Source organism: Lepidochelys kempii, chromosome 3, assembly GCF_965140265.1.
Source record: "Lepidochelys kempii isolate rLepKem1 chromosome 3, rLepKem1.hap2, whole genome shotgun sequence".
NCBI classification, from domain to species: Eukaryota; Metazoa; Chordata; order Testudines; family Cheloniidae; genus Lepidochelys; species Lepidochelys kempii.
This window is the reverse complement of record NC_133258.1, coordinates 129,989,860-130,015,293: the sequence shown is the minus strand read 5'-3', so window position 1 is coordinate 130,015,293 and position 25,434 is coordinate 129,989,860. Positions and strand designations below refer to the sequence as shown.

At 43.0% G+C, this 25,434-nt stretch overlaps 1 protein-coding gene across 2 annotated transcripts in view; it reads left to right on the top strand.

Moving 5' to 3' along the window:
- The first annotated feature begins 8,743 nt into the window (after positions 1-8,743).
- Positions 8,744-25,434, top strand: part of CAPN9 (calpain 9) — a 48,371-nt gene continuing 31,680 nt past the window's right edge. For both annotated transcript variants that reach the window (XM_073335250.1, XM_073335251.1), the window contains exons 1-3: positions 8,744-9,107; positions 21,751-21,820; positions 24,202-24,320. In XM_073335250.1, coding sequence (XP_073191351.1) covers positions 8,895-9,107; positions 21,751-21,820; positions 24,202-24,320 — 402 coding nt within the window. In that variant the 5' untranslated portion in view covers positions 8,744-8,894. The remainder of the gene's footprint in view (positions 9,108-21,750; positions 21,821-24,201; positions 24,321-25,434) is intronic.

Sequence of the window (25,434 nt, the reverse complement as noted above, 5' to 3'; positions counted from 1 at the left end):
ACGTAATGTTGTATGCCTTGGGATTTAAATTCCTACAGTCCCAGGAAGCAAATATCCGAATCTCTTTAACTTTCCAAGGTGAAAAATTAAGTTCCATACAAATTTACTGTGTGAGAGAGATCTTTAATCTGGTCTGCTTTGCAGGGATGTTTAAAAAAAAAATCATTGCATTTTTATTTTTGTTTTTCGCTCTAAAACAAAATGTTCCCTCTCATCACTGGGCAGTATTCTGGGCACTGGCTGGCTGCTACCTTCCATCCCAGAAGTGGCTGCAATTTAGCAGTGCTATAGGTGTATAGTTTGTAAAATGCATTAGGGTCAAAAGTGCTAGATATATGTACAGTGGTTGTACTTAAGTTTCCCACATTTACCAATTTGAGAGAGGTTCCCCATTCTTAAAGTGGGGAATACTGGGAGAACTGGAAGTATTACTCAAACTGGCAGAAACATTTTAAGAGATAAGGATTTGGAGAAGGGAGCTGTGTAGGTGGTTTTCAGATCCATGGTAGTTTTAAAGTAGGGCTTGGGTTCACATTCAATAGCCCTGAAATCTTTTGAACAGTTCTTGTGAGATTTCAGTCTCAAATGGCAAAAACCTCATTAGGGCCCTGATCCGGTGCCCAATGAATCAGTGGGAAGATTCCTTTGGGCTTTGGCTCAGGCCCTTACTCAGCTGCTCGCACAAGATTTTGGTCACTCTGAACCAGAACTGACTGACTAGGTCTCTTCCAGTTTGAGATGCTCTCCAGAACCAAACTGGGTTTGGATCTACAGATGGGAATCTGAACTTCTCTGAAATGTCAAGCAATTTGATTCAAAATCCCAGTCTTGGCTTCACTCTGATAGATATGTAGAGAGAGTGAGCTATTACCATTAATAATGTGTACATATATTTCAAAATTAAGGAATAGAAGGAATATTGTGAAGCTGGACTTAGGTACATTCGGTAAACAGTAGGTGAGGGCTGTGCATAGACTATTTATGACATAGCATGCCATTTTTATTTTACTGGGACAATATATCTTAGTGGCCTGTCAGTTTTTCTGGTTCTTTATCAGGTCTTTTATGAACATACTGGTAGAGCTCTGTGTCTAGCTGCCTCCACTGTGATCTTACTCTGTAAGATGGTAGCTCTGCCTCAGAAGATTAGGGACCTTCTGTAGGCAGAAGACAACATGTCTGCCAATGACTTGCTAGCTACAATCCTGTCAGCATAGGCTCACAGTGAACGCTGCTCTGCATAGGAGTAGAAATGCCTGTGTGTAACTATTTTCTGGTCTAAGCTTTGAAGTAATTGAAAATTCACACCACAGAAAAGGGTGTTAACAAGTCCTCTTAGAACTACAGTGCCTAGTTTCTTAGCCGATTCTGCCCCCTTGTGAAGCTATACCTCTAGATCCCTATCATCTGTAATGCATAATATATGTGTGTTGTGTGTACTACACTATACAATGTTCGTAGGTGTGGCTATCAAATAGTCACTGGGGACAGTGTTATTCCTTTACCTTATTAAGCCTATAATTTTTTAAACAAAAGCAGACCAAGCTTTAGATATTTGCTATATCTACTATTGTTTTACAGGAAGTAAAACTATAACTTGTCAATTTTCTGTATTTCAGAGTTAAATAGCATAACAGTCGTTCTGAAAATCAGAATTTCATGGTCTTCCATTTTTTACTAGATACTTTAACAAATATTTATTGTGCTGCAGTTTGGGATCCATTTTCATTCTGTTTTGATTTTTTTTTTAATGTAAAGAATCAAAGACCTGAAATAAAATGTTATCTTAGTTCTTTCCTTGGTTCAGTAGTTAGGTTTCTAATAAAGTGAGTGACATCAGGATTGTTGTATAGTGGAAAATTTTATCCAAGGCATAAAGATAGGGAAGAATACATTTGGCCTAAAGTATTCTTAGTGGAAAAGGTATTAAGAAATTCCCAGAGTCCTCTCTGTTCCCTGTCAGGACTTTGAAGGACCCAATAATGAAAGTCCAAGAAAACTATTGTACTAAATTTCTGCATGAAATTTATTGTACTTATTGGGACTGATAACTGCTTTTAAGGAGAATAAACTCTGTTCAGGAGAATAAACTCTGTTCAAACTGACAATATACAGCTTTTTAAATTAAGGATTTTTGGTGACAATATAAATCACTAAAGCACAAAACAGATCTAGACTGTTCTCAGTGGTAGCTGATGACAGAACAAGGACTAATGGTCTCAAGTTGCAGTGGGGGAGGTTTAGGTTGGATATTAGGAAAAACTTTTTCACTAGGAGGGTGGTGAAACACTGGAATGCGTTACCTAGGGAGGTGGTGGAATCTCCTTCCTTCGAAGTTTTTAAGGTCAGGCTTGACAAAGCCCTGGCTGGGATGATTTAGTTGGGGATTGGTCCTGCTTTGAGCAGGGGGTTGGACTAGATGACCTCCTGAGGTCCCTTCCAACCCTGATATTCTATGATTCTATGAAAAGCGGTTTGTATGTAAATATTACATATAAAACTACATTAGACAGATGTTGTTTATGTTGCAAATTCAAGCACTTGCAAGTTATGGAATGCCTGAGTTACAGTTACAGTTGTGCAACCTTAATTCTGTCTCCTTATGCATCCTTCCTGTGCTGAGGCAAGGGTCCTGTCAAAAATAAGTATGTTCCCTTGTAAATAAAGACTGTTGTATAATGCTTACGCACAAGAGGATAGAAGTAATGTTCATGGTTAGTTATTTTGTCAGGCTACTAATGTTTTCCTGAGCAATGCAAACAAGAAGAAAATGGTGATTTTCAAGTGCTTGTATCTCAGCAAAACCTACATGAATTTCATAGAAACACACTCCCCCACACACACGCACCCCGGAATGATTTTCAAACGCCTGCTGCAAACAGTGAAGGTGGAAAAGTATCTCAAACAAGGTCTCAAGTCTCTTTTATAAGGGGAAGTGTGAAGCAAGGCAACCTAATATAGAGGACAGTACCAGCTCCCCCTGCAATGAAGTACTTAAACCACAGGCTTTGTCTTCAGTGACAAACAAGGTGTGTTTTTTACCACAGGATAACTAACGCGTGTTAGCTATCTCGATGTAAAATCCTAGTGGAGACAAAGCACTGTAGTTTTGCTGTGAGGTCAGCTAAGTGAGATTAACAGCAGGCAAGGGGCATTGTGTTGACCTCTCCTAGCTACATCGTGGTAAAAACAACACACTTGTCTTCACTAGGGTTTTGCAGCAAGAGAGCTAATGTGCATCAGTTATCCCACAGAACAAACCCAAAGTTTTGGCTATGAAGATGGACACAGAGAGTTGGAGTAAAGATTATTATTATTTATTATTTGTGTTACCATAGTGCTTAGGGGCCCTAGTCATGGACCAGGGACCCATTATGCGAGGTGCTGTGCAGACCAAGACCAATTGTGTACTGTACTCTGCAGATACTGACAAAACATTTTAGACTGAAACTTCTTTTATTTGATGATTGGACAGTGCCTGCCACCATGGGCCCCAACATGGCTACAACCATTTGTCACTACCCCAATATAACTGTTTAATAATAACAATGAGCATTAATTGGACTAGAATTTTTGGTATCTATTGTTTTTAATGCATTTTTTATTGGCTTGAGGGATTTTCACCCTTGATCTTCAAAATCTTTTTTCCCTCTGTTCTTCAGACAGAATAGTAAATCTGAAACATTCTGAGCACATTTGGCTAATGTATAGCAAGTGACATCTAGACAGACAGGGTGGTCCAGTGGATAGGGCACAGGAGAGCCAACCCAGCCATGGACTCATTGTGTGCACTTGATCACTTAACCTGTCTGAGCATCGGTGTTCACCCCTCTGTAAACGCTTACCCATCTATCCAGACTACTTTGTGATCAACAGAAAAAGTGTACTAAGTGTTATATTATGACTCCACACCAAACAAAACTTTCTCCACAAAAACTCCATGCTGGAAATGATTTCAGCTGGCTTGAACGGTCGTTAAACCCCAAAACATGACCCTGATTCGTGAAAGGTTTGCTGCAGCTTGTGATCCTTTCAGTGAACTTGACCCAAGGTATGAGTGAGATTGGCTGGAGTTTCACACAGCGTTGGGCCCAGTTGAGCAACTTTGAGCCAAGAAGAAACTTTGTGATTTAATGACTGTGATTGGAGCATTTGAACTTAAACCTCAATGTGAAACTCAGAGGTAATCTACCAATATAAACTGAGACTAGTGTTTAAATATCATACCAGGAAGGAAAGAAACAGATATTGAGCTTCATCAGCATATGGGTGGTATTTAAAGCCTTGTAATTTATTTAAATGTTTAATTGTATCCTTACAGATCCAAGGGAAATGATAAAATACTCTAGACAAAACCCAGCAGTGACCCTCAAAACACTGTCTACTTGCAGTGTTAGTGGGATGAGGATAAATTCATATAACCTGAAACAATCTTTTAGAGTAGGATGAATCAAGTCGAGTTCAGCTTATGTGGAGGATAACCAATGAACAAGAGTCCTACAAAATCAGGCAGGTCAAAGGCTGTGGCTAAATCCAGCAAAATTAAAAATGACGACAGACCAAGCGATTTAACAACAGAAAGGTTATTAAAGACCATAATCAGGTCTGTTTCATTGGAGTGACCCGCTTTAAACCCAGAATGGTAAGAGTCAGTCAGGTCTGGATAGCAGAGAAATAATAGAAATATGACTAAGAAAAACACACTCAACAAGTTTACTGACCAAGGAGGAGATTGTGTGCTGTGCCTAGACAGAGCGCAGAACTCTCAGGCATAGGCACCGGGTCATATGGGCCTGCAGGCCCTGCGCCCCACCAATGTTTGATCCAGGGACACAAGGAGAATTTTGTTAAGGAGGTGGCCCAGGTTACCTGCCCCACCACCCCAAATTTGAGTGGTGTTGCAAGCTGGCACATGGGGCTCCTCCCCTCTGTCATGCCATGCCTACCTGTGCTGCCTCACCCCTCCCAGATCCACAAGTATAGGTGGATCTGGCTCCTACGCCCCCTGTGACGGCTTCAACCCTGAGCCCCACCAAAAATTTTACTCGTAGGCCATTGGGAGGTGGGGGCTAAAATGGCTTTAAGCTCTACCTCCTGATTCTGGGCTGCTCCGGAGTCCAACACAAACCTCGGTATAATTTAGTAGCTTGTTTCCACTTCCTTATGGGCAGCATGACTGTCCAGAATCTCAGCAGTGGTCCATGCTGCAGCCCTGCCTCTGGCACACCCCTATGCCAGGGCTCGGGATGGCGTCCTCCGTTCCTGTATTTGGGGGAATTCTCCACTGATCAGACCCAAGGCTTTCAAGGTCCTTTATGGTGCCGTGACCCTTTTACCAGCTATACTGAGGCTGAAGGAGGGGGTGAGAATCTCACCCAAAGGAAGGCAGAGAAAAGGCATAAGATTTACAGGTCTGAGCCAGGGTCTTTATGCATTGGGCTTACTTATAGCAGTCTTTTTAAAAAAAACCCAACAAACCTCCAAGCAAATAGAGCTGGTAGTGTTTGCCAATATGACACGCAATGACAGAAATGAGCAGTGGAGGGAAACTTCACAAGGAGACATGTAGCAAACTTGATTTTATTAAAGGCACGAAATAGCCACTGAACATAAATTGCAGTGGGAGTTAGGGACCTAAATACCTTTTAAAATCTGGGCTTAGTTGTTCAGATACAATGGGGACACTGATGCTCAGTTACTGCCGCGATGGGTGTGTTATAAGACCATAGCTAGATGGATTAGAGAGATACAAAACGAGAACACTGAATTATCATCAGAGAGCGCAAAGGAAGAAGGCATAGAGAAGAGCACCTAGCGTGGTTTAGTGGTTCCCAGACTGTGGTGAGCAGAGCACTTGCTGATGGATTATGGAGAGCTGGCTGGGCACATAGTGCTGACGCTCCTCCTTGTGGCCACCTGTTAAATTGTTTTAACAGAAAAAAAAAATACAGTGCTATCCTGATATTACCCTTCATATGGGTGTTGTATGATCCCCAACGGGCCTGGAGGCGGGTCTGTGCAGTCGCCAGCCAGAGTGGGGACAGATTTGTGCCATCACCAGTGAAAGGTCAGCCATGTCCATGTGATCACCAAGGGGAGGGGAGCTGGATCCGTGTGATCACCAGCTTCTAGGAGACCATCTCTATTAGCCTGTGGCCCACACTATGAGAAAGCATAAGAACCTTGGCTGTAGGAAATATAAAACTGTTTGCAAGGTATCTTGTGAAGAGATGTTTAATGGTGCCTGGAGGAAAAGAAGAACAAGAATTCAGCCCTAGCATGAATTGCCAGCCTTTACATCCCTCATGTCGCCATGCTGTGCCCTTGAAGAGTACGTCTGGACATGTCACTCCTATTAAGATATTTACACCCCACAGAAATGAATTACAAAATCAAAGGTTTTTCAGTGGCCTGCAGGAAGTGAGTTTATCTCAATCCATCCACATCACAGCTGACCGCAGCTTAGCTCCCTTCCTGGCAGGCGAAGCGGAGACCAAGGACTGAATTGTCTTCTCACCCCTGGAGTGATCAGTTCGGATCTTGAGGTTTTAAATGAGACACTGTGGAGGAGTGTGCACTGCTGCTACCCATGTTGTACCTGTTCTGTGGATGAACAGAAAGGACTTTGGTATTCCCAGCTATCCCAAGCACTACATTTACTTCCCTTTAAATGTCACCATCTGTCCATTCACATGGTCACATTTAGCTATGAACAGACTGACATCACACTGCCTCTTGCAACATGTGTTTGCTCTGAGAGTTCGAAGGGAGGACACAATGCTAAAAACCAGTGTTCTATTGCTCAAGAGAGGAATAATAAGACACAAGGCCTTTCGCTTCTAGCTCACCAGTTCAAATCCAGCCCAGCAGCATCCAAAAGCTGTGAGCAAGTTACGTGAAATGGGTTGTTACTCTGTCCAGATGTGAGTATCACAATAATCAACACTGTAATCTGCATCCTGGTTGTTAGTTTCACCAGAAATTGAATGGATTTAATTGTCCACTTAGCCATACAGGTGATGGTTCCTTCAGATCAGGAATCTTCAGCATTATCAATCTTGCGCCCATCATGAGCATGAAGATCACAAAATCATTTCATTATTTTCTTGCACTCCACTAACCTGATGTGTAAGCTTGGGCAATTCATTTCCCCTCTCTATGGCTCTGTTCCCCTGACCTCTTGTGTCTGTCCTGTCTGGTTAGACTGTAAGCTCTTTAGAACAAGGGTTCTCTCTTACAATGTGCTTATGCAGAACTGAGCACAGTGGGGCCCTGAGCTCAGTTGGGGTATCTAGGCAGTCATAGCAATAATACAATTCTGGGAGGTAAATAAGGAAATACTCACTCTGAAAGTGAAGGGTTTCCTTCCCACATTGTTATGGAAAAGAACAGAACAGAAAGGAATGCATTCTGATTCACCTAACTGATTTCCATAAATCGTATCTTAGCAGCAAGATTGACTGAGCTGGCAGAGTACCAATTAAAATGGAAGAAAAGCTAGCAGTGTTTGCATGACAAGGCAGTGTTTTGTAATACATTAGCTATATTTTTTGTCAAGTAGTCTGCATCTTCAACCTTTACAGGCCTGGAAGAATGTCCACTCCAACTTTGGCTTTGAAATAGTATTTTTTACTTTTATTTCTTCACAGCACTCGTACTGTGCTAGGCACTTTGCAGATCAGATAGATGGACACACTCTCTAGCATGAAGATTTTACAATCTAATGGACATGCTGTGAAAGCTACAAACAAAAGTTCATGAAATAGAAGGATGGATAGACATGGGCCACAAAAATAGGTTTGCTTAGTTAGGTAGCTGTTATATACACATCTTGCTCCAAAACATGGTCTACAATGTATACAAATCTCCCTCCCCACAACCCACTAAAATCCCCTTTCAGGGCAAAGTGCCCCCTTCCCTCACCATTCAAACCCCACACACATACCTTCCTGCACCACCCAGCCATGCTGTGTCTGCACTCCACATAACATCCTGGGCAATTCATCCTGTGAGCATTCCACCCACACCCCTCATCATCCCTCCCTCCTTCAACATAACTTTCCCTCATTTTGATATCATACTCAATGCTGAAGATTCCTGGGCCTATGGGCAGTTCCCATCCTTGTCCTGTCCCATGGAGTACATAGCAGGAAGGAGACTCCCTTGTGCCACTTAGTCTGTGAAGAAGCTCTGGAGTTCCTTCTGGTTCTGCTGTTATATGAAGGAGGATTGGGGCATTGGCGGCCTCCTTGCAGAGGTTATCTCACGTGACCTTTGATCAGGGATAGGGAGTGGTGAAAGGAACCTAACTGGTGAAAGCCCATAATTAGGTAACTTTCTATCAGGAGTTGTGAGAGATTTTCATGCACAGTGGCGTTTCTCAAAGTTATTCAGCCAGCAAAGAAAATAGTTCCACACCCTGGCCATATCATTAGAGTAAGAAAGGGTTGGTTTGAGGGTGTTCACATGCTTGCTGTCTCTTCCTGGGTGCAGCAGGTTCACGTCACATGAACGAAATAGAGTTCTCTCTTAACTCCTGTTTGTGGTTCCTGAGATAGTATACCAGAGGGCGCATGCCAAGCAGCTGGAACTCCTAAAAAGGCCAAACAGGGTTTTTCTGTTTGCTCTCAGGGCGTTCCTTTCTATTGTTGTTTCAGGTGGACAGGGAGGTCTCCCTGTCATTCAAACAGGTGCAAAAGAGGAGGTGCTTGGGCACATTTTTCACTTCCCCGCAGCACACAGGCTCTTTTTATTCTTTCTTGTAGAGAGCATCTTGTTTCTTTTCTCTTCTGTTTGCTTGCTGGCATTTTTCTCTCCCCCCTTCCCTTGATCCTCCACCTCCCGTTTATCTCTGTGATCACTGGAGCTTTTGCTACTGCCCGTGGAGCAGAACAATGCCTTACACATACCGGGACGCGAGACCGCAGTCTCCCCCTCTACCTCAGAGTGCTCATGCCACACACTCCTCTGGCCAGACATATGAGGAGCTGAAGTGCCACTGCCAGCAGAAGGGGACCCTATTTGAGGACTGCGACTTCCCAGCCAATATCTCCTCTCTCTTCTACAGTGAGAAGCCCCCCATCCCCTTTGTATGGAAAAGGCCTGGGGTGAGTATGAGGTTGTTCTCACGTTTGCTATGCGTCATATCTCCAACTCTCCTGCCAAGAGTCAGATGACACTGGACTTCTTAATGATAAATCAAAACAAAAAGGAACATAAGAGGGGCAGAGCGCCATACGTGTATATGGAGCTTTATAGACACAAGGGGTGAAATCCTGGCCCTGTCGAAGGCAATGGGAGTTCTGCCTTTTCTCTCAGTGGGGCCATAGTCTCATAGATTTCACCCATAGTCTCTGCCCCAAAGAATTTCAGTATGAATCAGGATCTGCTCATGTGGAATAAGAGAGAGAATTTTGACATGGTCTGTGTGTGGAGAGAGATAGAAGTACACGTATAGATGGATAGATAAATACAGGTGTAAATCAGATCTCTTGTAGCTTTACATATAAGCAATATACATGTGCATGCTGTATGTCTTACTTATTTTTGGTCTGACCCTCCTCTGGTGGTTTTTACAGCAGTGTAACTCCATTGTATTCAATAGAATTATTCCTGGTTTGTGCCTGTGTAATCCAGAGTGAACTGAGTCCATGATTTTTAGTCAATTTGTAAGGGCCATATTTTCCATCCTCAGTAAGGGCTGTGGTAGTTCGTATCCACAGCAGATTGAATGTTGTTGAATTCAGCGGTGCTACTCACATGTTTAAAGTTAAGCACCTGCCTTAATCTTTGCAGAATCGGGCCTAATGTAAGACCAGCTGCATAAATGTGTAGCCAACAATTGAAGGGGCAGAAGAAAAATGATGGAAACCGTAATCAGATCATACCATGCACAAACAATGTGTACAATGTGGTGGTTTTGAAACATTTTTTTTAAATTACATTTAAAAATTCCATATCAAACCATAACTCCTGTAACCCCTTCTCATCTCCTCTACCCTGTCAGAAAACCTGACTTATTCACTTTAGAATTTTGCATTTAGTTAGTTTTGTTCTTTGGTGCCCCCTTCTGTAGTCTGTATAGTAGCATGCTGAGTAGTAGTCCATATAGACTACCTCCAACAAGCCTGCTGCCTAGCATTATTCCTAGACAAACGCTATGTTAAGATAGAGCTAAGGTTGAGAGTACATATGAATCATTTAGAGTAAAAGACATTCCGGGTACATTATAATGATCCCAAAACCTACTGTTATAAACTAGGTTTCAGAGTAGCAGCCGTGTTAGTCTGTATCTGCAAAAAGAAAAGGAGGACTTGTGGCACCTAAGGTGCCACAAGTCCTCCTTTTCTTTCTGTTATAAAACTAGGAAATCCACAGTTAAGGTTAAATTTAAAAGAAATTCAAACATGTTAAGGTCTGGAAATGCAGATGGGCCACTCAAGCAACCTTAGCTGTGCCCTGTCTGCCATACACTTTTCAGTCAGTAAAAACTGGCTGAAATCTGGTGCACAGGTTACATTTGAAATATTTGTTAAGGATTAATGCTCATCTTTTCCTGCCATACTTCACAACTGAAAGTTTCTCCTTCAACAGGAACTTTAACTCAGCCCAGTAATGACACCTTGAAGGAGGAAGAGAATGGAAAAATAAAAACAAACTTGTCTTTAAAAATTGATTTTAATCCAAGCTGCGGCCACAGACCATAAAATGCCTTGATCCTAATCATACAGGTGTGGCATGGCGTCACTGCAGTGCAGAGTTAAGACTTCTGTCTTTCAGCTAGGAAGAAAAATGGAGGGACATTATCACTGATAAAAAAAATAGTCAAGTGTAGCCTTTGCACAAGATTTTAGTGAGTTTTAATTAAAGAGCCTGTGTTACTCTGTTACTGAGATTTTAAGGGCAAAGCAACGGTCTGCCAGCGGGTGCTATATTTCTCAAAAGATCCATTCTTAGTTAATTATAGTTCCTAAACTAATTAACAGATTTACTGGTAAAGTCTCAGAAAATTCATTTTGTATCCAAAGTGTATGTGCTGTAATTATGGGAAGGATGCTCTCTAGTTTTCATACAAAACAAAGAGGCTGAATCCCCGCTTTAAGGGAAAAATTCAAACTTAACTATGGAATTGCTACAGACACTTCTCGCATCAGGTCCTACTCCCCAGGCTGCCTAACCCACATGGGACTGAGGTCGCCCAGGTGCTGTCTCTACTGCTGTCCCAGGGACAGGGTGGCTTCCTGCAGGTGCTAGGTGTGAGATGGCATAAAGTCCATTGACTACATCCAATTGTGGAACATATATTCTGAAGATAAGCTATAAATTTGAAGGTGTGGTCATAGTGAAATGATGTGGTTGTGTGATTCTTACATACTGTATCTGGTACCAACTGCAAATATTTGCAAAAGTCCTGTTTACCTTTCCCTCTGAAACACACAGTGACTATCAAGTAGTCAATAATGTTTTTTTTCTACCAGGGGTCCATTAGTATCATAATTGTTCCAAGTCATTATTTGGAGCAATGGAGAGTGGTCTGTCTTCAGCGTCTCTTCCAGATCCAGCTGTCACTAGTTTTTGCAAGCTGAATTTGGAAGAATTTCAAGCCAAATAAGTGACTTGACATGGGATGTGCCTTTAGGCTGTGATTTCTGCTGTGTGTGCGTGTGAGCAGTGTAGCAAGAAAAGCAGCTAACAGGAGGAGATAAGAAGGTATAAGTTACAGCAGCCCATACCCTACTTTGAGTTTCACCTTCTTCTGGCTCTTCAGCATGTAAATCAAGCCAGTTTAGTCTCCCTTTCATATCAGTAAGTGGGAATAACGGAGGCTAAGTGTCACGGAGTTTTGTGTATGCAGTGTAATTGTAGCTGTGTTGGTCCCAGGATATTAGAGAGACAAGGTGGGTGAGGTAATAATATATTTTATTGGACCAACGTAAAAGTTGGTCCAATAAAAGATATTCCCACACCCATCTTGTCTCTCTCTGTTTGTGTAAGGGAGACTGACTAATGCTGTCTCTCTCATCTGCCAAATTGACCTGGCATTTTTAAAACTTGAAGAAATAATCATCTGTGGAATTTAAAAAAACCTCAAATATTATTAGAAGTCAGATAATAAACCCTCTATATAGTAGTTTGTGTAAAGAATATTAAAATAAATGGAGTAACTGCATTGCCAGCTCTCAGATTTGCACCCAAAAATAGCTTTATCTCCTTTATTCAGTATAAGAAGGACTTTCTAATTTGTCAAAGGTGTGTGTGTGTGTACACAGTATAGGCCAGCTGGTGTACATTCGCATAACCTCACTGAAGTCAATAGAGCCCTGCTGATTTACAAAGGCTGAGGATATGGACCTATATGCCAAATCCCAACTGCTGTAAAATAATAAAAGCTATTTAGCAATACTGTCCTGCTTTCTCTTTCTTATTGGAAAAGAAAACCTTTAAAACTATATCTTCCAACAGATACTTTTTTATTAATGTTGGAGAACATGTGACCCCTTCCTCATTATTTTCCTCTTGGCATGATCCACCTCTCTTTTCTCTATACCCTGATGTATTATTTAGATTGTTAGTGGCTAGCCCAGCATAAATATCACATGTTCTGTAATAGTCAGTGCCTAGGAATGTCACAGGCATTTAAATTACGGAATGAAAAAAACTAAAGAATTTTTTCCCCATCGCTTGCCAATGCAAATGAATTTGCGGTCTAGAAATGGACTTGAATCAAAACTCTCCTGATCTGAACAACCCCCACCAACCTCCAGAACTAGAGCTGAATGTTGCAGTCAGTTTGGGGGCAGAGGTGAAATGTAAGATCATGAAAGTGAGATTTCTTTACACCAGTTCAGACTCTCTCACACCGGCTTACACACACACTCTCAATATGGAAGGGAGACCAAGTTATTGTAATTTACCCTCTCTTGAGCCAGAAGAAACTATAAATTAAAGTAGTGTTTGGACTACTGTGAGTATCACCTTCTTTCATCTCTTTGGTATGTAAGTTACATCTACTTAGGGAATGTCTACATGGGGAAAAGTGACCTGAATAGTTATTGCAGAACAATCCATTCCACAACAGCTATTCCAGTCAGTTTCCCCAGGTATGTATCATATTCTGTAGTGTAATATAATGTCAATTCCCAGATTTTGGAGGAGTGTTGGTGTTGGAATGAAATCATATTATACATAGTAAGGCATTGCCATGCACCTGTATCTGCATTCCATTAGTAAGAAACATGAAGGTGTGTCTTGAAAGTGCATTCCATGTTTAGTTTGTAAATAGCCTTTTGTTCAATAATTATTGAATATGCAGTCAGGCACATAGCCAAATCAGCAAATTTGCCATGGAGAGCTGTAACATTCTCCTTCCTGTATCATGGAATACTATTGCACCCAACAGTGGAATTCCCCTCTGTGGAGGACAGGGGGGGTTGCGCAAACTCTGCTGATGGGAATCTCTGAAAGTCATTCCATCAGTGGATTGCCTGCCTGCCCTGGTCATTGTCCCTGTTTCACCCAATACCTCCCACTTTGGGGGTTGAGTTGGGCTCCTTATGACCTCCCATCTCCCCTTTGTAAATGCAGCTGCCACTACTTTGAACCACTGCAACTCGCCTCTCACCTAGCCCTTGCACCACCATTCATACTGGATTAAAATGACAGGGATCAGGGCCTTCCTTCAAGGTGACTCCTGGATACTGCGTAGTAACAACACACTCACAATTCTAACAATGTAATATGGTAGGGCTGTATATAAGCAGAACAAGAGCACCTGTAAAGCCACATTCCCAAAGTGTGGAGACTGCTATGCAAAATCACAAGGAGAAGTGATTTTAAAATTTAGTGCTCCTGAAAGGTGTAGGCTTGGTAGCCCTGGAAACTGAAATCTGTTAAAGCAGACAAGGGCCGCCCATGGTTCAGATTTCATGCCCATTCATTCCTTGGGACCTGATTCTCCTCTGGGTTACATTGTCATAAGGGACATTCAGGAACATTACCCCCGATTTACACTGTGGTAAGCAAAAGGAGAATTGAGGTCTACGTCTCTCACGAGAATGGCCACAAGGGTGCTAATTATGATACAGAGATAGTTCTCTAGGAGCTGCCCTGTGACCACTAACTCATTTTACAGAGGCTACCAAACAATTATCAGACAGTAATATGGTTTGGTTACTATTAATCTAAGACAGATTCCCACTAGTGGCCTGGACTTGAAAGGCTCCTTATCTCATTACTACGACAAGTCATTTAGTCTGGTGGGAAGGGTATTTTATACAAGTAGGATATGAACTATCATTTGTAAAAATGAGCTGGGATACCTCAATACCATGCTATCATCCAGAGCTAGATGGTGTTGGTTACCAATGTCCTGGCCTCGGGAGGTTGTGCACAGAAAGAGTACGGTGGTAGATCTGTGCACCCGATACATAGGGAGTAAAGGTTATTGAGGGAGGTACACAAAGTTTTAGGGCGTTTGGGGACAGATTGAGTTAATCATCTCTCTCTTAAAATGTGAGTTTCTTAATCGCTTCAGACTTAAGCAGCATACTTAAGTTCCCTTTAAGCAGCAATTCTAATACAATGCCTATTATTAAAATAAAAATCCCCCTCACTTTTTCCTCCACGGTAATGTTGTTAGGACTATGAATGTTTTTTTTTTTTTAAATCATTTAGTTACAGGTCGCATGTCAGGGTGTATTTAACAAGCAGGTGGGTCAGGTCATGACAAGTTCTGGTTTGACTTGCCAGTGTTTTCTGTAACTGTGACACATCAAACTCACTACTGCTTCTTGATGAAAGGCATGTGGCTTGAAGGAATGTGGGCAGGTCACTTGCCCTCTGCCACTTCCTTTGAATCCAGGAAACACTCTAAAGGTGCCATCCTCATCCCTACATGAGCATAAATTATGCTGATTTAATGTGTGACTTACAGCTCGGGCTAATGACTTTAATCGCCCGTGGACGTTTCTCATTTTTACCTGCTGTGCAGATGTTAATGTCTTTCTTCTCCTCCTCTGTAAGACTGTGCTCTTTTGGCATGTTTGTGTTTACTTCAATAGGAGCAGGATTGAGCCTTTTCGTTACAAAGATGCAGTATTATGCTCCATAAAGGCTGAAAGGTGTTGAATGCTTTCCAAGTGAGACTAAGCTCCCTCAGTTTTCAGTGATATCTAAAGGACCAGATCGCTGCTCTGCTCACTGCAGAAACAGGGCCTGGGGGGAAGGTGGCTTTAAACCACCTTTGTGCCTCACTGTATTCTTACCTGGGCACCCTGTGTAAATTAGAGCAGTCTCATGGTTGCTCTAGCTTGTACTCAGCCAGTATCAAGTCTCTTGGGGCTATTCCTCAGATGAAAATAGCTGCAGAACAGGGATAATCTGAACCCTTCCCCCAGCCATAACCCCAGCACACTCTATCACGGTGCTGCAAGGGGGATCTGGCACAGAGCCATTTTCTCTGGCTTTATGCCACTCAGCAAAACCCTTATTCTTGAGGCCAATTCTACCCTCCCTTTGCCACCAAACTAGCATAAAGAGACCAGGATGGAACAGAGAACTGGCTGCAATATGCTCAGCACATTGCAGGTGGGGCACTCAACATGGGTTGGGACATGCAGTCTGATCATTGAGAGGGTGGGTCGCTTTTTTAATCACTTGGCTGCTGCCTCCTGAATTGGGAACTTTGGTCAAAATGCACCTCCAGGGCTACCCCGTTTGCCAGGTCCACTACTAGGTCTTTAACAAGTCAGCATTCAAATGGATTCACAGGGATGCTGCCGTATGCAGCGGGGATTATCTGCAAAGGGGGTAACTCCAGAACTTGGCAATATTTCATGGCAGCAGGTCTGGGCGTAGCAAACTGGCTCATGTAGATAGCAAAGTGAAGGGCTTGCCACGTTATAGGGTTTTATGTGATGTTGACTACCCACTTTGACAAATACCCACTTTTTAAAAACATGAGTTGCTATAAAGCTTGTTCAATAGGCATGAGAAAACCAAACGGTGCTGCTGACCTTTATTTTCCTGTGGAGATTGTCCGTGTTTTATCCTGTGTGGAGTCAGGTACACTACATATGATCTTTACATATAGCTGCTGCTATAAATTGCTCTGAACATGCACCCTTATGTGTTGGTGTATTTTTAAACTTATTTAGATGTGTAGATATTTTTTAAAGCATCTCTCCCACTTCCTAGGTGCCTAGAACCAAAAATGTACACAGTATAATACATATACAACTTCAGCAATTTATCCCTATTCCCCACCCCAACATAACAAAATAATCACACACTGTAAATAATACCCCACCCTTGCTGAGCGTATTAATCCCCAGCCATCTGCCCCATGTACAAAAGCCTGGCAAAACAGATTCACTTTATAGTGTGCCCTGAAAGTCTAAAACTGCAGGCTGTTTAACTTACTAATTTTGGGATATTGCCAGATTTCATTGCCCGGACCTGGACCTGGACTTGGGCCTTGGTTAGCTATGAAGGAATCAGAATCTTTCAACACTACAGAATTATGACTATTAAATACACTAAAACAAATACAAACCAACTCATTTTCCTTCTAGGGAACTGCTGTGTTTGAAGGATTGCATTTGTTCCCCTGTTATTGTTTTTCTATTGAACTTCATCCTTCTGCAAAGGCATCAATAAAGCGGCTTCTTGCTCAACTGCTTAACTGAAATAGTGTGGCCCCACTTGTGACAGATATTGCAATTGTATGCAATATCTTTAGGGACCATACCGTATTCAGTTTATGGATCACTATTGGCCAGGGATCCTATGCAACTCCAGGGGGCAGGCTAATCACAGCTCCTCCAAGAACCAAAAACAGTTGAGGGGCGATTAAGGAACCATATAGGTTGTAAACACCTCCAGAGATATACTACTCCCAATGTGGGGGTGGAGGGGTTGCAGATACTGGTTGAAACTGGGTTTTCCAGAGACCACCAAATAAAAAAAGGGCTTTTGCTATAACGAGGCTGGGTTTCAACTGACTGAGGGCCTGCTTTCTGATCCAGCAAATGGACAGGACCTTCTGTCCAAGGGGACTCCTGGGTTGGAAGGACTTTGGCCTACCAGGGCCCCTAAGACTGATGGGTGGATCTCTGGTTAGCTTTTAGCATGTCTTGGTTCTTTTGTTGTTCATTATGTTTTCTCTGGAATCTTTTCAATTATTGTGCTTGCTTAGAAAGGGCAGTGCAGTAGCTTGTTACTGCTGGCAATACACTGTTCATAGCCCTCGGAAAGAAAGAAAAAAGCACAAGCACTGGCCATTAGGCAGACTGGGTGGCTGGGGACATCGCATGGCAAGGCAAGAGGCTGAGCAGTCTTAAAACCTCCAGTCACATGGCATGGGACAAGGGTCCCTGCCCAGAGATAGGTGACAGCTAGAGACCTGAGACCTAACTGGGCACTCCTAGTATGTGCCACAGAGGAGGGAGCCTTGAAACTGTTCTATCACTTATACAACCAGTTCTGCAACAGGATTTTAGGACAGATTGACTAACTGGATGCACAGGACTTAAACCATTTTGTTCAGTTGAATTCCATGAGACTTTATTGGCGTGACAAGCTATACAAATGTTGCCAAAACGTAAGATAAAGCAGACAACTTAGGTATGTGTCAAAGGCATGTACAACATCCCCAGGGTAGGGTTATGTACAGTGCTTAGGGTCTGATCCCCTGTGTCCATTTGCCTCAGGAAAGGTTTCATCAGGCAACAAGCAACCGAATTCTGGTACAACGTGAACCAGAATTCACTGAGCAAGGATCACTCTTGCTGGTGCAACCAGGGGGATATTTAATCAGAGGTGGCTGCCTCTTTTCCATTGGACTGTCCTTTGGGTGGAAGCAGCTTAAAATTCTTCCAGAGATCCACAGAAGCTGCTCCACTACCAACTACTGCTGTGACGTGCTGAATCAATGCACTTGGACCCTGTCTCCTCCTGAACCAGCACCAGCCACTTTTTGGACTGTGCTAGTCTCCTCCTTCCCCTGGTGGAAGGAAATTACGGACGGCTACTGTGTATCACCATATCATCACTTGGTGGATTTTCCATCTCAGGGACCCTGTGTCTGAGTGGAAGCTGGCACAGTCATAGGATGAATTTATCCCATAGTGTTCAGCCTGGAATAGAAACAGGACAGTTGGGTGATATTTATTGGCCACAGTAGGTGTAAATCATGCAGAAGCTGCGTTCCCCAGTGCTTCAGAATTATTTTCTTTCCCTAAGAACAGAGGAATTGCCATACTGCCTCAGACAAGGTCCATCTAGTCCAATATCCTGTGTCTGATGGTGACCAGTGCCATATGCTTCAGAGGAAAGTATAACACCCCTGCACTAGGCGCATCTCATCCCAATCTCTAGTAATTAGATATTGGCTTAAATCCTGAAACATGAGATTTAATATCCCTGCCACAATTTTGTATTGTCATTAATTATATTAACGCTAGACATTCTTGAGATCCATATAAATGTCCAATGATTTCATAAGTTCTTGGCATCAAAAACTTCAAGTTTAATGAATTCCAGGGGTGCTGGAACAATTTGTATAGTGAAGGTGCTGAAAGCCATTGAACCAAACTGTAAACCCTATATATGATGGAAACCACTTCAAGCCAGAGGGTGAGGGTGTATGTACCCTTAGTTCCAGCACCTAGGATGAGTTCCACAGTTTAATTACACATTATGTGAAAAAATATCCTTTTAATCAGTTTTGAATTTCCCACCTATTCATTTAATTGACTGTCCCCTTGTTCTTGTGTTATGTGGTAGGAGAACAGAGCTCCCAATCTACCTTGCCTAGCCCATTGATGATTATTGTATATTTTTATCATGTCCCCACTTATTCATCTCCTTTCTAAGGTAAACAGTCCCAATCTTAACAATCCCTCTTCACAAGAGACTATTTCCAGGCCTAGGATCATTCTCATTGCCCTTTTCTGAACCCCATTGATTTATATAACTGCATTCTAATATTCTCCATACTATTCGCACGCCACTCCTTATGCGACGTAACATCTTTGCTGCTTTTTTACCACAGCTGCATATTGAGCAGAGAGGTCTTAATTGAGCTAGCCATACTTATGCCCATGTCCCTTTCCTGAGTTGATCCAGTTAATTTAGAATGCTGTGAAGTGTTTTAGTGGTTTACATTATCCCCTCCAGTGTGCATTACTTTGCAGGGATTGACATTGAGTTTCATTTGCCATTGTGTTGAAATGCCTCAGAAGATGACATGGCGTCACTGAAAGGTGTTTATTCTTATGGTATTGAAACTGCTACTGCATAGAGATAGAGGGCTGAATTATGCTCTCACTTACACCCCCACAATCCAATTAACTTTTAGGAGCTTAGCATTGTACAGGTTTGGACCCCTAGCATAGGTGCTGGGGGGGCTACCGCACCCCTGGCTTGAAGTGGTTTCCATCATATTCAGGGTTTACAGTGGCTCTCGGCATCCCCACTATACAAATTGTTCCAGCACCCCTGACCCATTGTGATTTCTGTGGGATTGTGCAGGTATAACTTGACTACTGACTTAGGTACATCAAGGTAGTGTGCATCTGCAGCCCTCCTGATGACACGCAGTATTCCCTAGGTAGTCATGAGAGGCAGGGTGGCTTTCTAGAGAGAAACGGAGATAGGTCACAAAATGTATGAGAGAACATTTTGTCCATGTTATTTCTTTTCTTTCCCTAGGGCCTGATCCAAAGCCCAGTGAAGGCAATGAGAGGGTTTCCGTTGGCTTCAATGGGCTTTGGATCAGGCCTTCATTCTGTAACAATCAATTCTGCCAGCTTATCTTTATTGCTCTGGAAGGCAAGCTACATGTTTATACTATCATATTTTCTGTGTGTCCTTTATATTAAAAAAGTTTCTCTTTGTCACTGTAGTAGATCCCATTGTTATAGAATATTGAGGTGATTGCTTTCTGGTTGTCCTGAATGAATACTGGCTGGTTCCATTCACAGATGGGGACTAGCATCTGTCTTCATTCTTGAGGGAGACAAGAGAAGGTATTTGTAGCTACATGTATTCCAGCACAAAGGTGGAACTGCGGGGAGATCTCTTAGGTGTGCCAGGGAGTCTGTGAGGGTAGAAAAGGAGAGGGAGGCCTATCCATTGAAAGAAAGATGATCCAGGGGTAGGGCACTCGCCTGCCATTTTAAAGGAGTGGGTTCAGTCAGTGCTCACCACAGACTTCCTGTGCGATCTTGGGCAAACTTCTCTATGCCTCAGTTTTCCATCTGTAAAACAGGGATAAGAGTAGTTCCCTAGCTCACAGAGGTATTGCAAAGATAACTACATCAAAGACTGAGGCACTATAGTCAGAGAGCCATAGAAATACCTAAGATATTTCGATAAAAGGGGTACTTCAAGGACAAAGATCAATAAGGACCCATCATTAAAGGCTAAGATTCTGTCATGAATATTTTTAATAAAAGTCATGGCCAGGTCATGGGCAATAAGGAAAAATTCACAGAATCCTGTGACCTCTCCCTGATTTTCACTAAAAATAACCACGACAAAATGGGTAGCCTGGGCAGCTGCGGTGGGTGGGAGCTCCAAGTTCCCCCTCCACTGGTGGTTCCAAGCAGCGGGGGGTCTCCCCTTCCTCCGTGGTGGCCAAGAGCTCTGGGGATCCTCCCTGCTGCCCGCCACAGCTGGGAGCTCTGTGGGTCCCTTTTGCCACCCATGGTGGGTGGGAGCAGCAGGGATCCCCCCGTGCTGCAGGAAGCCAGATCTCTCCTGCCACCCATGGTTCCCTCTTGCCGCCTGCGACAGGGGGGAGTGGCGGATTCCCCCTGCCACCCATGGTGGCCAGGAGCGGTGGCGACGGGGAGGTGTGGTGCTCCTCCCTGCCACCCGTGGTGGCTGGGAACTATGGGGGTACCCCACAGCTCCCTGCTGCCACAGGCGGCAGGGGACCTTGCAGCTCCTAGCCTGCACTGGCTGAAGTGACGGAGATCTTTGGAAGTCACGGATTTTGTGACTTCCGTGACCTCTGTGACTAAATTGCAGCCTTACCCATCATACTCCAACGGCTCCATTCAACGAGCCACAAGTGCAGTAGAGAACCAGCGGCAAAAGTGATTGCTTTTTCTTGAAGTGACAACTTTAAGTTAGATTTCAAGGGGGGAAATCCCTGACAGATTCATTGTTTTACAAACCTAATTTTCTATCCAATGCAGAACATCCTGTGAAATTTTTAATTGAACTTAAAATAATCCAAGAAATGCCAGTCAACATTGCTTTCCTTTCTACAAGTGTCTTATCGGCTCAGCCCCTCTCAACCTTTGGACGCTCAAGGGTGTGGAGTGTCACACTTGCTCCAGCTCCCACTTAAAACTGACATTACTTGGTAAGGCAAACAAAGGTTGGGATCAGCCTTTTTCTCTTTAAGGGAAGATGTTGTGGTTGCTAACCACTGCCTATGCTATAAATGCTCTGCAAGTGAACACAGGACTTCGCTCTCTCAGGGTTGTCAATCCAGTACCTTTCATCAGCACGACGTTAATTAGAAAACATGAGAACAAATGATCGTTTCATTGTGACACGCAATAATTAGCAACAAAGGCTCAACACAGTGTATCACAGTGTCTGTACTATTGTGTGGTAGCCAGTTCCTCAAGGCTTGCAGTAATGCATGTAGCATATTGGTGACAGGTTCATCCCCTAAATGATGCTATATTTTTCCAGGCATATTTTAAATGATTTTTTTCTCTCTTACTCTCTCAGGAAATTGTTAAAGACCCACAGTTTATAACTGGAGGAGCCACAAGAACTGACATTTGTCAAGGGGATCTTGGTGAGTGTTTTCCCTTTACAGAATTATTCCACACTTATCCAAGTGCTGTGGTGCAGAAGATTCTAGAAGGGGGTGGGGGAGGATGGTTATTATCGAATAGTAATTCCTAGCTCTTATGTAGCACTTCTGATCAGTGGATATCAAAGTCCTTCACAAAGGAGTTTAGTATCAATACCCCCATTCTACAGGTGGGGAAACTGAGCCACAGAGTAGGGAAGTGATTTTCCCAAGGTCACCTAGCAGCAGAGCTGTGTCTAGAGCCCAGTCAAGTGCTCTATCCAGTAGGCAAAACTGCCTCTCCAGTCTCTTGTTCCCTAAATTGGTGGAAGAAGTGAAACTCAGAAGTCATGTGTTCTCATTCTAACCCCATACCCATTTCTGGATGCCTCGATAAAGTATTGGTTGCTGTGGAGGCGCTCGCTCACTTTCTTCCCTCGAAATTAAAGAGAGAGAGCTGTGAAAAGCTAGGGAGAAGTTAGTGCTGCCAGCTGCCATCCGTCATGAAATTCACAGGCGAGTCCCAGGATTGCGTCCTGTAAGCGCATAATAGCATCTACAGCAATTTAGAGTGTCAAATACTTTTGGGGCAGTCTTAAAATCACGATGAAGCTATCCTCATGGCAGGGCACTGCACAGACACATACTGATGTTGTGTGCCACCATATCAATGCAACACCACAGGCTGATGCCAATGTTGTGTTTGACATGATGATGCAATATTATGCACTGATGCAACTTGACTGGGCAGTAATGCCATGACATATCTACTTGGTCCTGCAAGATAAAATCTGGAAAGTGGTTACCCTCGGAGAAAGAGCAAATAAGAATACAAAAATTCATTTTAAAAAGATGAAGGTCATTAGTACAGGCACATGGTGTTATGTGACTAACTTCTAAATTGGTTTTAGCTTCTCGCTCACCCCACTCTAAACAATGGGGGTGCTTTGGATTGAATTGCACTACACTCAAAAAGTGTCACAGCTATAGAATGGTACAGAATTTCAGAGAATTATATTTTTGCTATACAACACTATAAGATCATCCAAAAAACAAAGAAAGTTTGCAGTGGTGTTGTAGCTGTGTTGGTCAGAGACAAGGTGGGTGAATAAATCAAAGATATTACTTCACCCACCTTGTCTCTCCGAAGAAGGTTTATAATTTTCTATTGAATTCTATAGGTTTTAGAGTAATTTCTGTGCAGTCTTATTACATTTCCATAGAAACTTATTCATTTAATCCCAGTGGAATTCCACAGGACATTTCCATAAGGTGTACATTGCAAGTTGGATGGTTTCCTAATATTCTTCCAAAATGGCTTATAGGGATTTTTCAGACCTTTGTGCAGTTCCCGCCTCCTGTGAGACACTCATTACTCCTTCACTCTGTGCAAACAACACAGAGCTTGCAGCAGACCTGCTGGTTTGGAAAAAGTTCACATGACTCATTTTTGTTCTGTTTCATTTGTAAGCAGTTTCCCTTCCTGTGAGTCTCTAACACAAAGCCAAGTTCTTGCCCTCATCTTGAGGAAGAAAAACACACAAAAAAGGTCAAAGTCTGGTCCTGTTGAGGCCAATAGAAACTTTGTTCTTTATTTTAGTGAGATCAGGTCTTGGCTCAGACGCTATAAGACTTCCAAGGAAGCTGAGAATTGAATGGTTCCATGTGGCATCTTGCCTGGTTGGTGCCAGGTAGCCAGCCAGTCTTCTCCTGAAGTTTTAAGTTAAACAGGATATTGATGTGTTGCTGGGTGGTGGGCAACCAGCCATCATACTCCCAGCTTATAATAGGAAGTCATGTGAAATGTCACATGTAGAGTCAGCAAATGAAGCCCCATCACACCCTTTTTTCCCCCAATGGCAAAAAGTACTTCCCAGACTTTGTGAACTTTCACTATAATGAGCTAAAGTCTGCTTTACAGTAACATCAGTGGTAACCCAAATAACAACGGACTTCAGTGGAATTCATCTGGATTTACAATGAAATAGTAAATAAGAGCAAACCTAGCCCACTGCATGGAGGAAAACAGCTGACAGTAGTTGTGTTCATAGTCAGTTATGGCTGGTTTGTGTAGCATCTCACATTGCACAGGAAATAAGATACAAATAAATGAAATCAATGTGAGTTTACTCCACCCAATGAGAACTCTTAATACATAATTAAATGCAGAACCTGTAGTACATGTAGGGCAGGACTGTGATCTTTGTTACAGTGGCATAAATCCAGAATAATTCCATTGACTTCAGTTACACCAACATAACTGAAGTCAGAATCTTACCCATACAGTTTGAGACAAGGCTGCTGCAGTATCTTTGTCCTGTAGATTGTGTATATGTTCACGATATATTATTGGTGATCTGTGTATTGGTCTTTTCAATTGGCAGGTGACTGCTGGCTATTGGCAGCTATAGCTTCTCTTACACTGAATGAAAAAACATTAGCCAGAGTTGTACCTCAAGATCAAAATTTTGGACCGGGTTATGCTGGAATATTTCACTTTCAGGTAAAACAGCATAAAATGCAAACACTTCTGGGGGCTGGGTAGCTAAATGCATTGGTCCATTTAGTGGCAGGGTTGTCTGTTTACTGTAAAATTGGATTTCATAGTGTTTAAGGCAAGAAGAGACCATTAAATCATCTAGTCCAGAGGTTCTCAATCTTTTTCTTTTAAAGGCCCCCCCCAACATGATATAAAAACCCCACAGCACACCTGTGTCGCAACAATTGTTTTTCTGCCTATAAAAGCTAGGGCTGGCATTAGGGGGTAGCAAGCAGGGCAATTACCCGAGGCCCCACCCATAGGGGGCCCTGCAAAGCTACATTTCTTAGGCTTCAGCTTCAGCCCCAGCCCTGAGTGGTAGGGCTCAGAGCCCCTGGGCTTCAGCCCCATGCAATCGAGCTTTAGCTTTCTGCCCTGGCCCCCAGCGAGTCTAATGCTGGCCTGGTTGGTGGACCCCCTGAAACCTGCTCGCAGCCCCTAGGGGGGCCCAGATCCCTAGTTGAGAACCACTGATCTAGTCTGACCTCTGAATGATGTCTGAGTTATTCAAAGCAGTACTTGCTAAACTCACCTTAAGTGAGAGTCTTGAGAAGAAACCTAGAAAAAAATTTAATTTTTCACCGTCCCACGCTGTTTTTCTATTATAAAGGGAAGTACAGTGTTAGAAATCATGGCATCATCCCAGAAAGGTTTAAATACCCAGGGCCAAATTCTACACTCAATTACATGTGTCCAACCCCACTGCCAGGAAGTCAAAGGGGTTACATAGTCATAATCAAGAGGAAGACTTGCCCCTACAGTATATGTAGGTTTTTAAGATGGCTTGAGTCACATGACATTTTATATCTAGTTCAGATCAAGAAATATAATACAATTCCTAATGACTTTTAATATCAGTGTATCTGACTTAGTTCAGATTCCTGCTTCTTCTAAATCAGGGGTGGGCAAACTACAGCCCGCAAGACGGATTCGGCCTGTGAGCCATTTTAAGCCAGCCCACAAGCCGCACCACACGGCTCAGCCCCACTGTGGCTGGGGCACTGGGTCAGGGGCCGCACCATGTGGCTCGGCCCCGCTCCAGCCGGGGAACCTGCATCCCTTCCCGCACCCTTGCCCC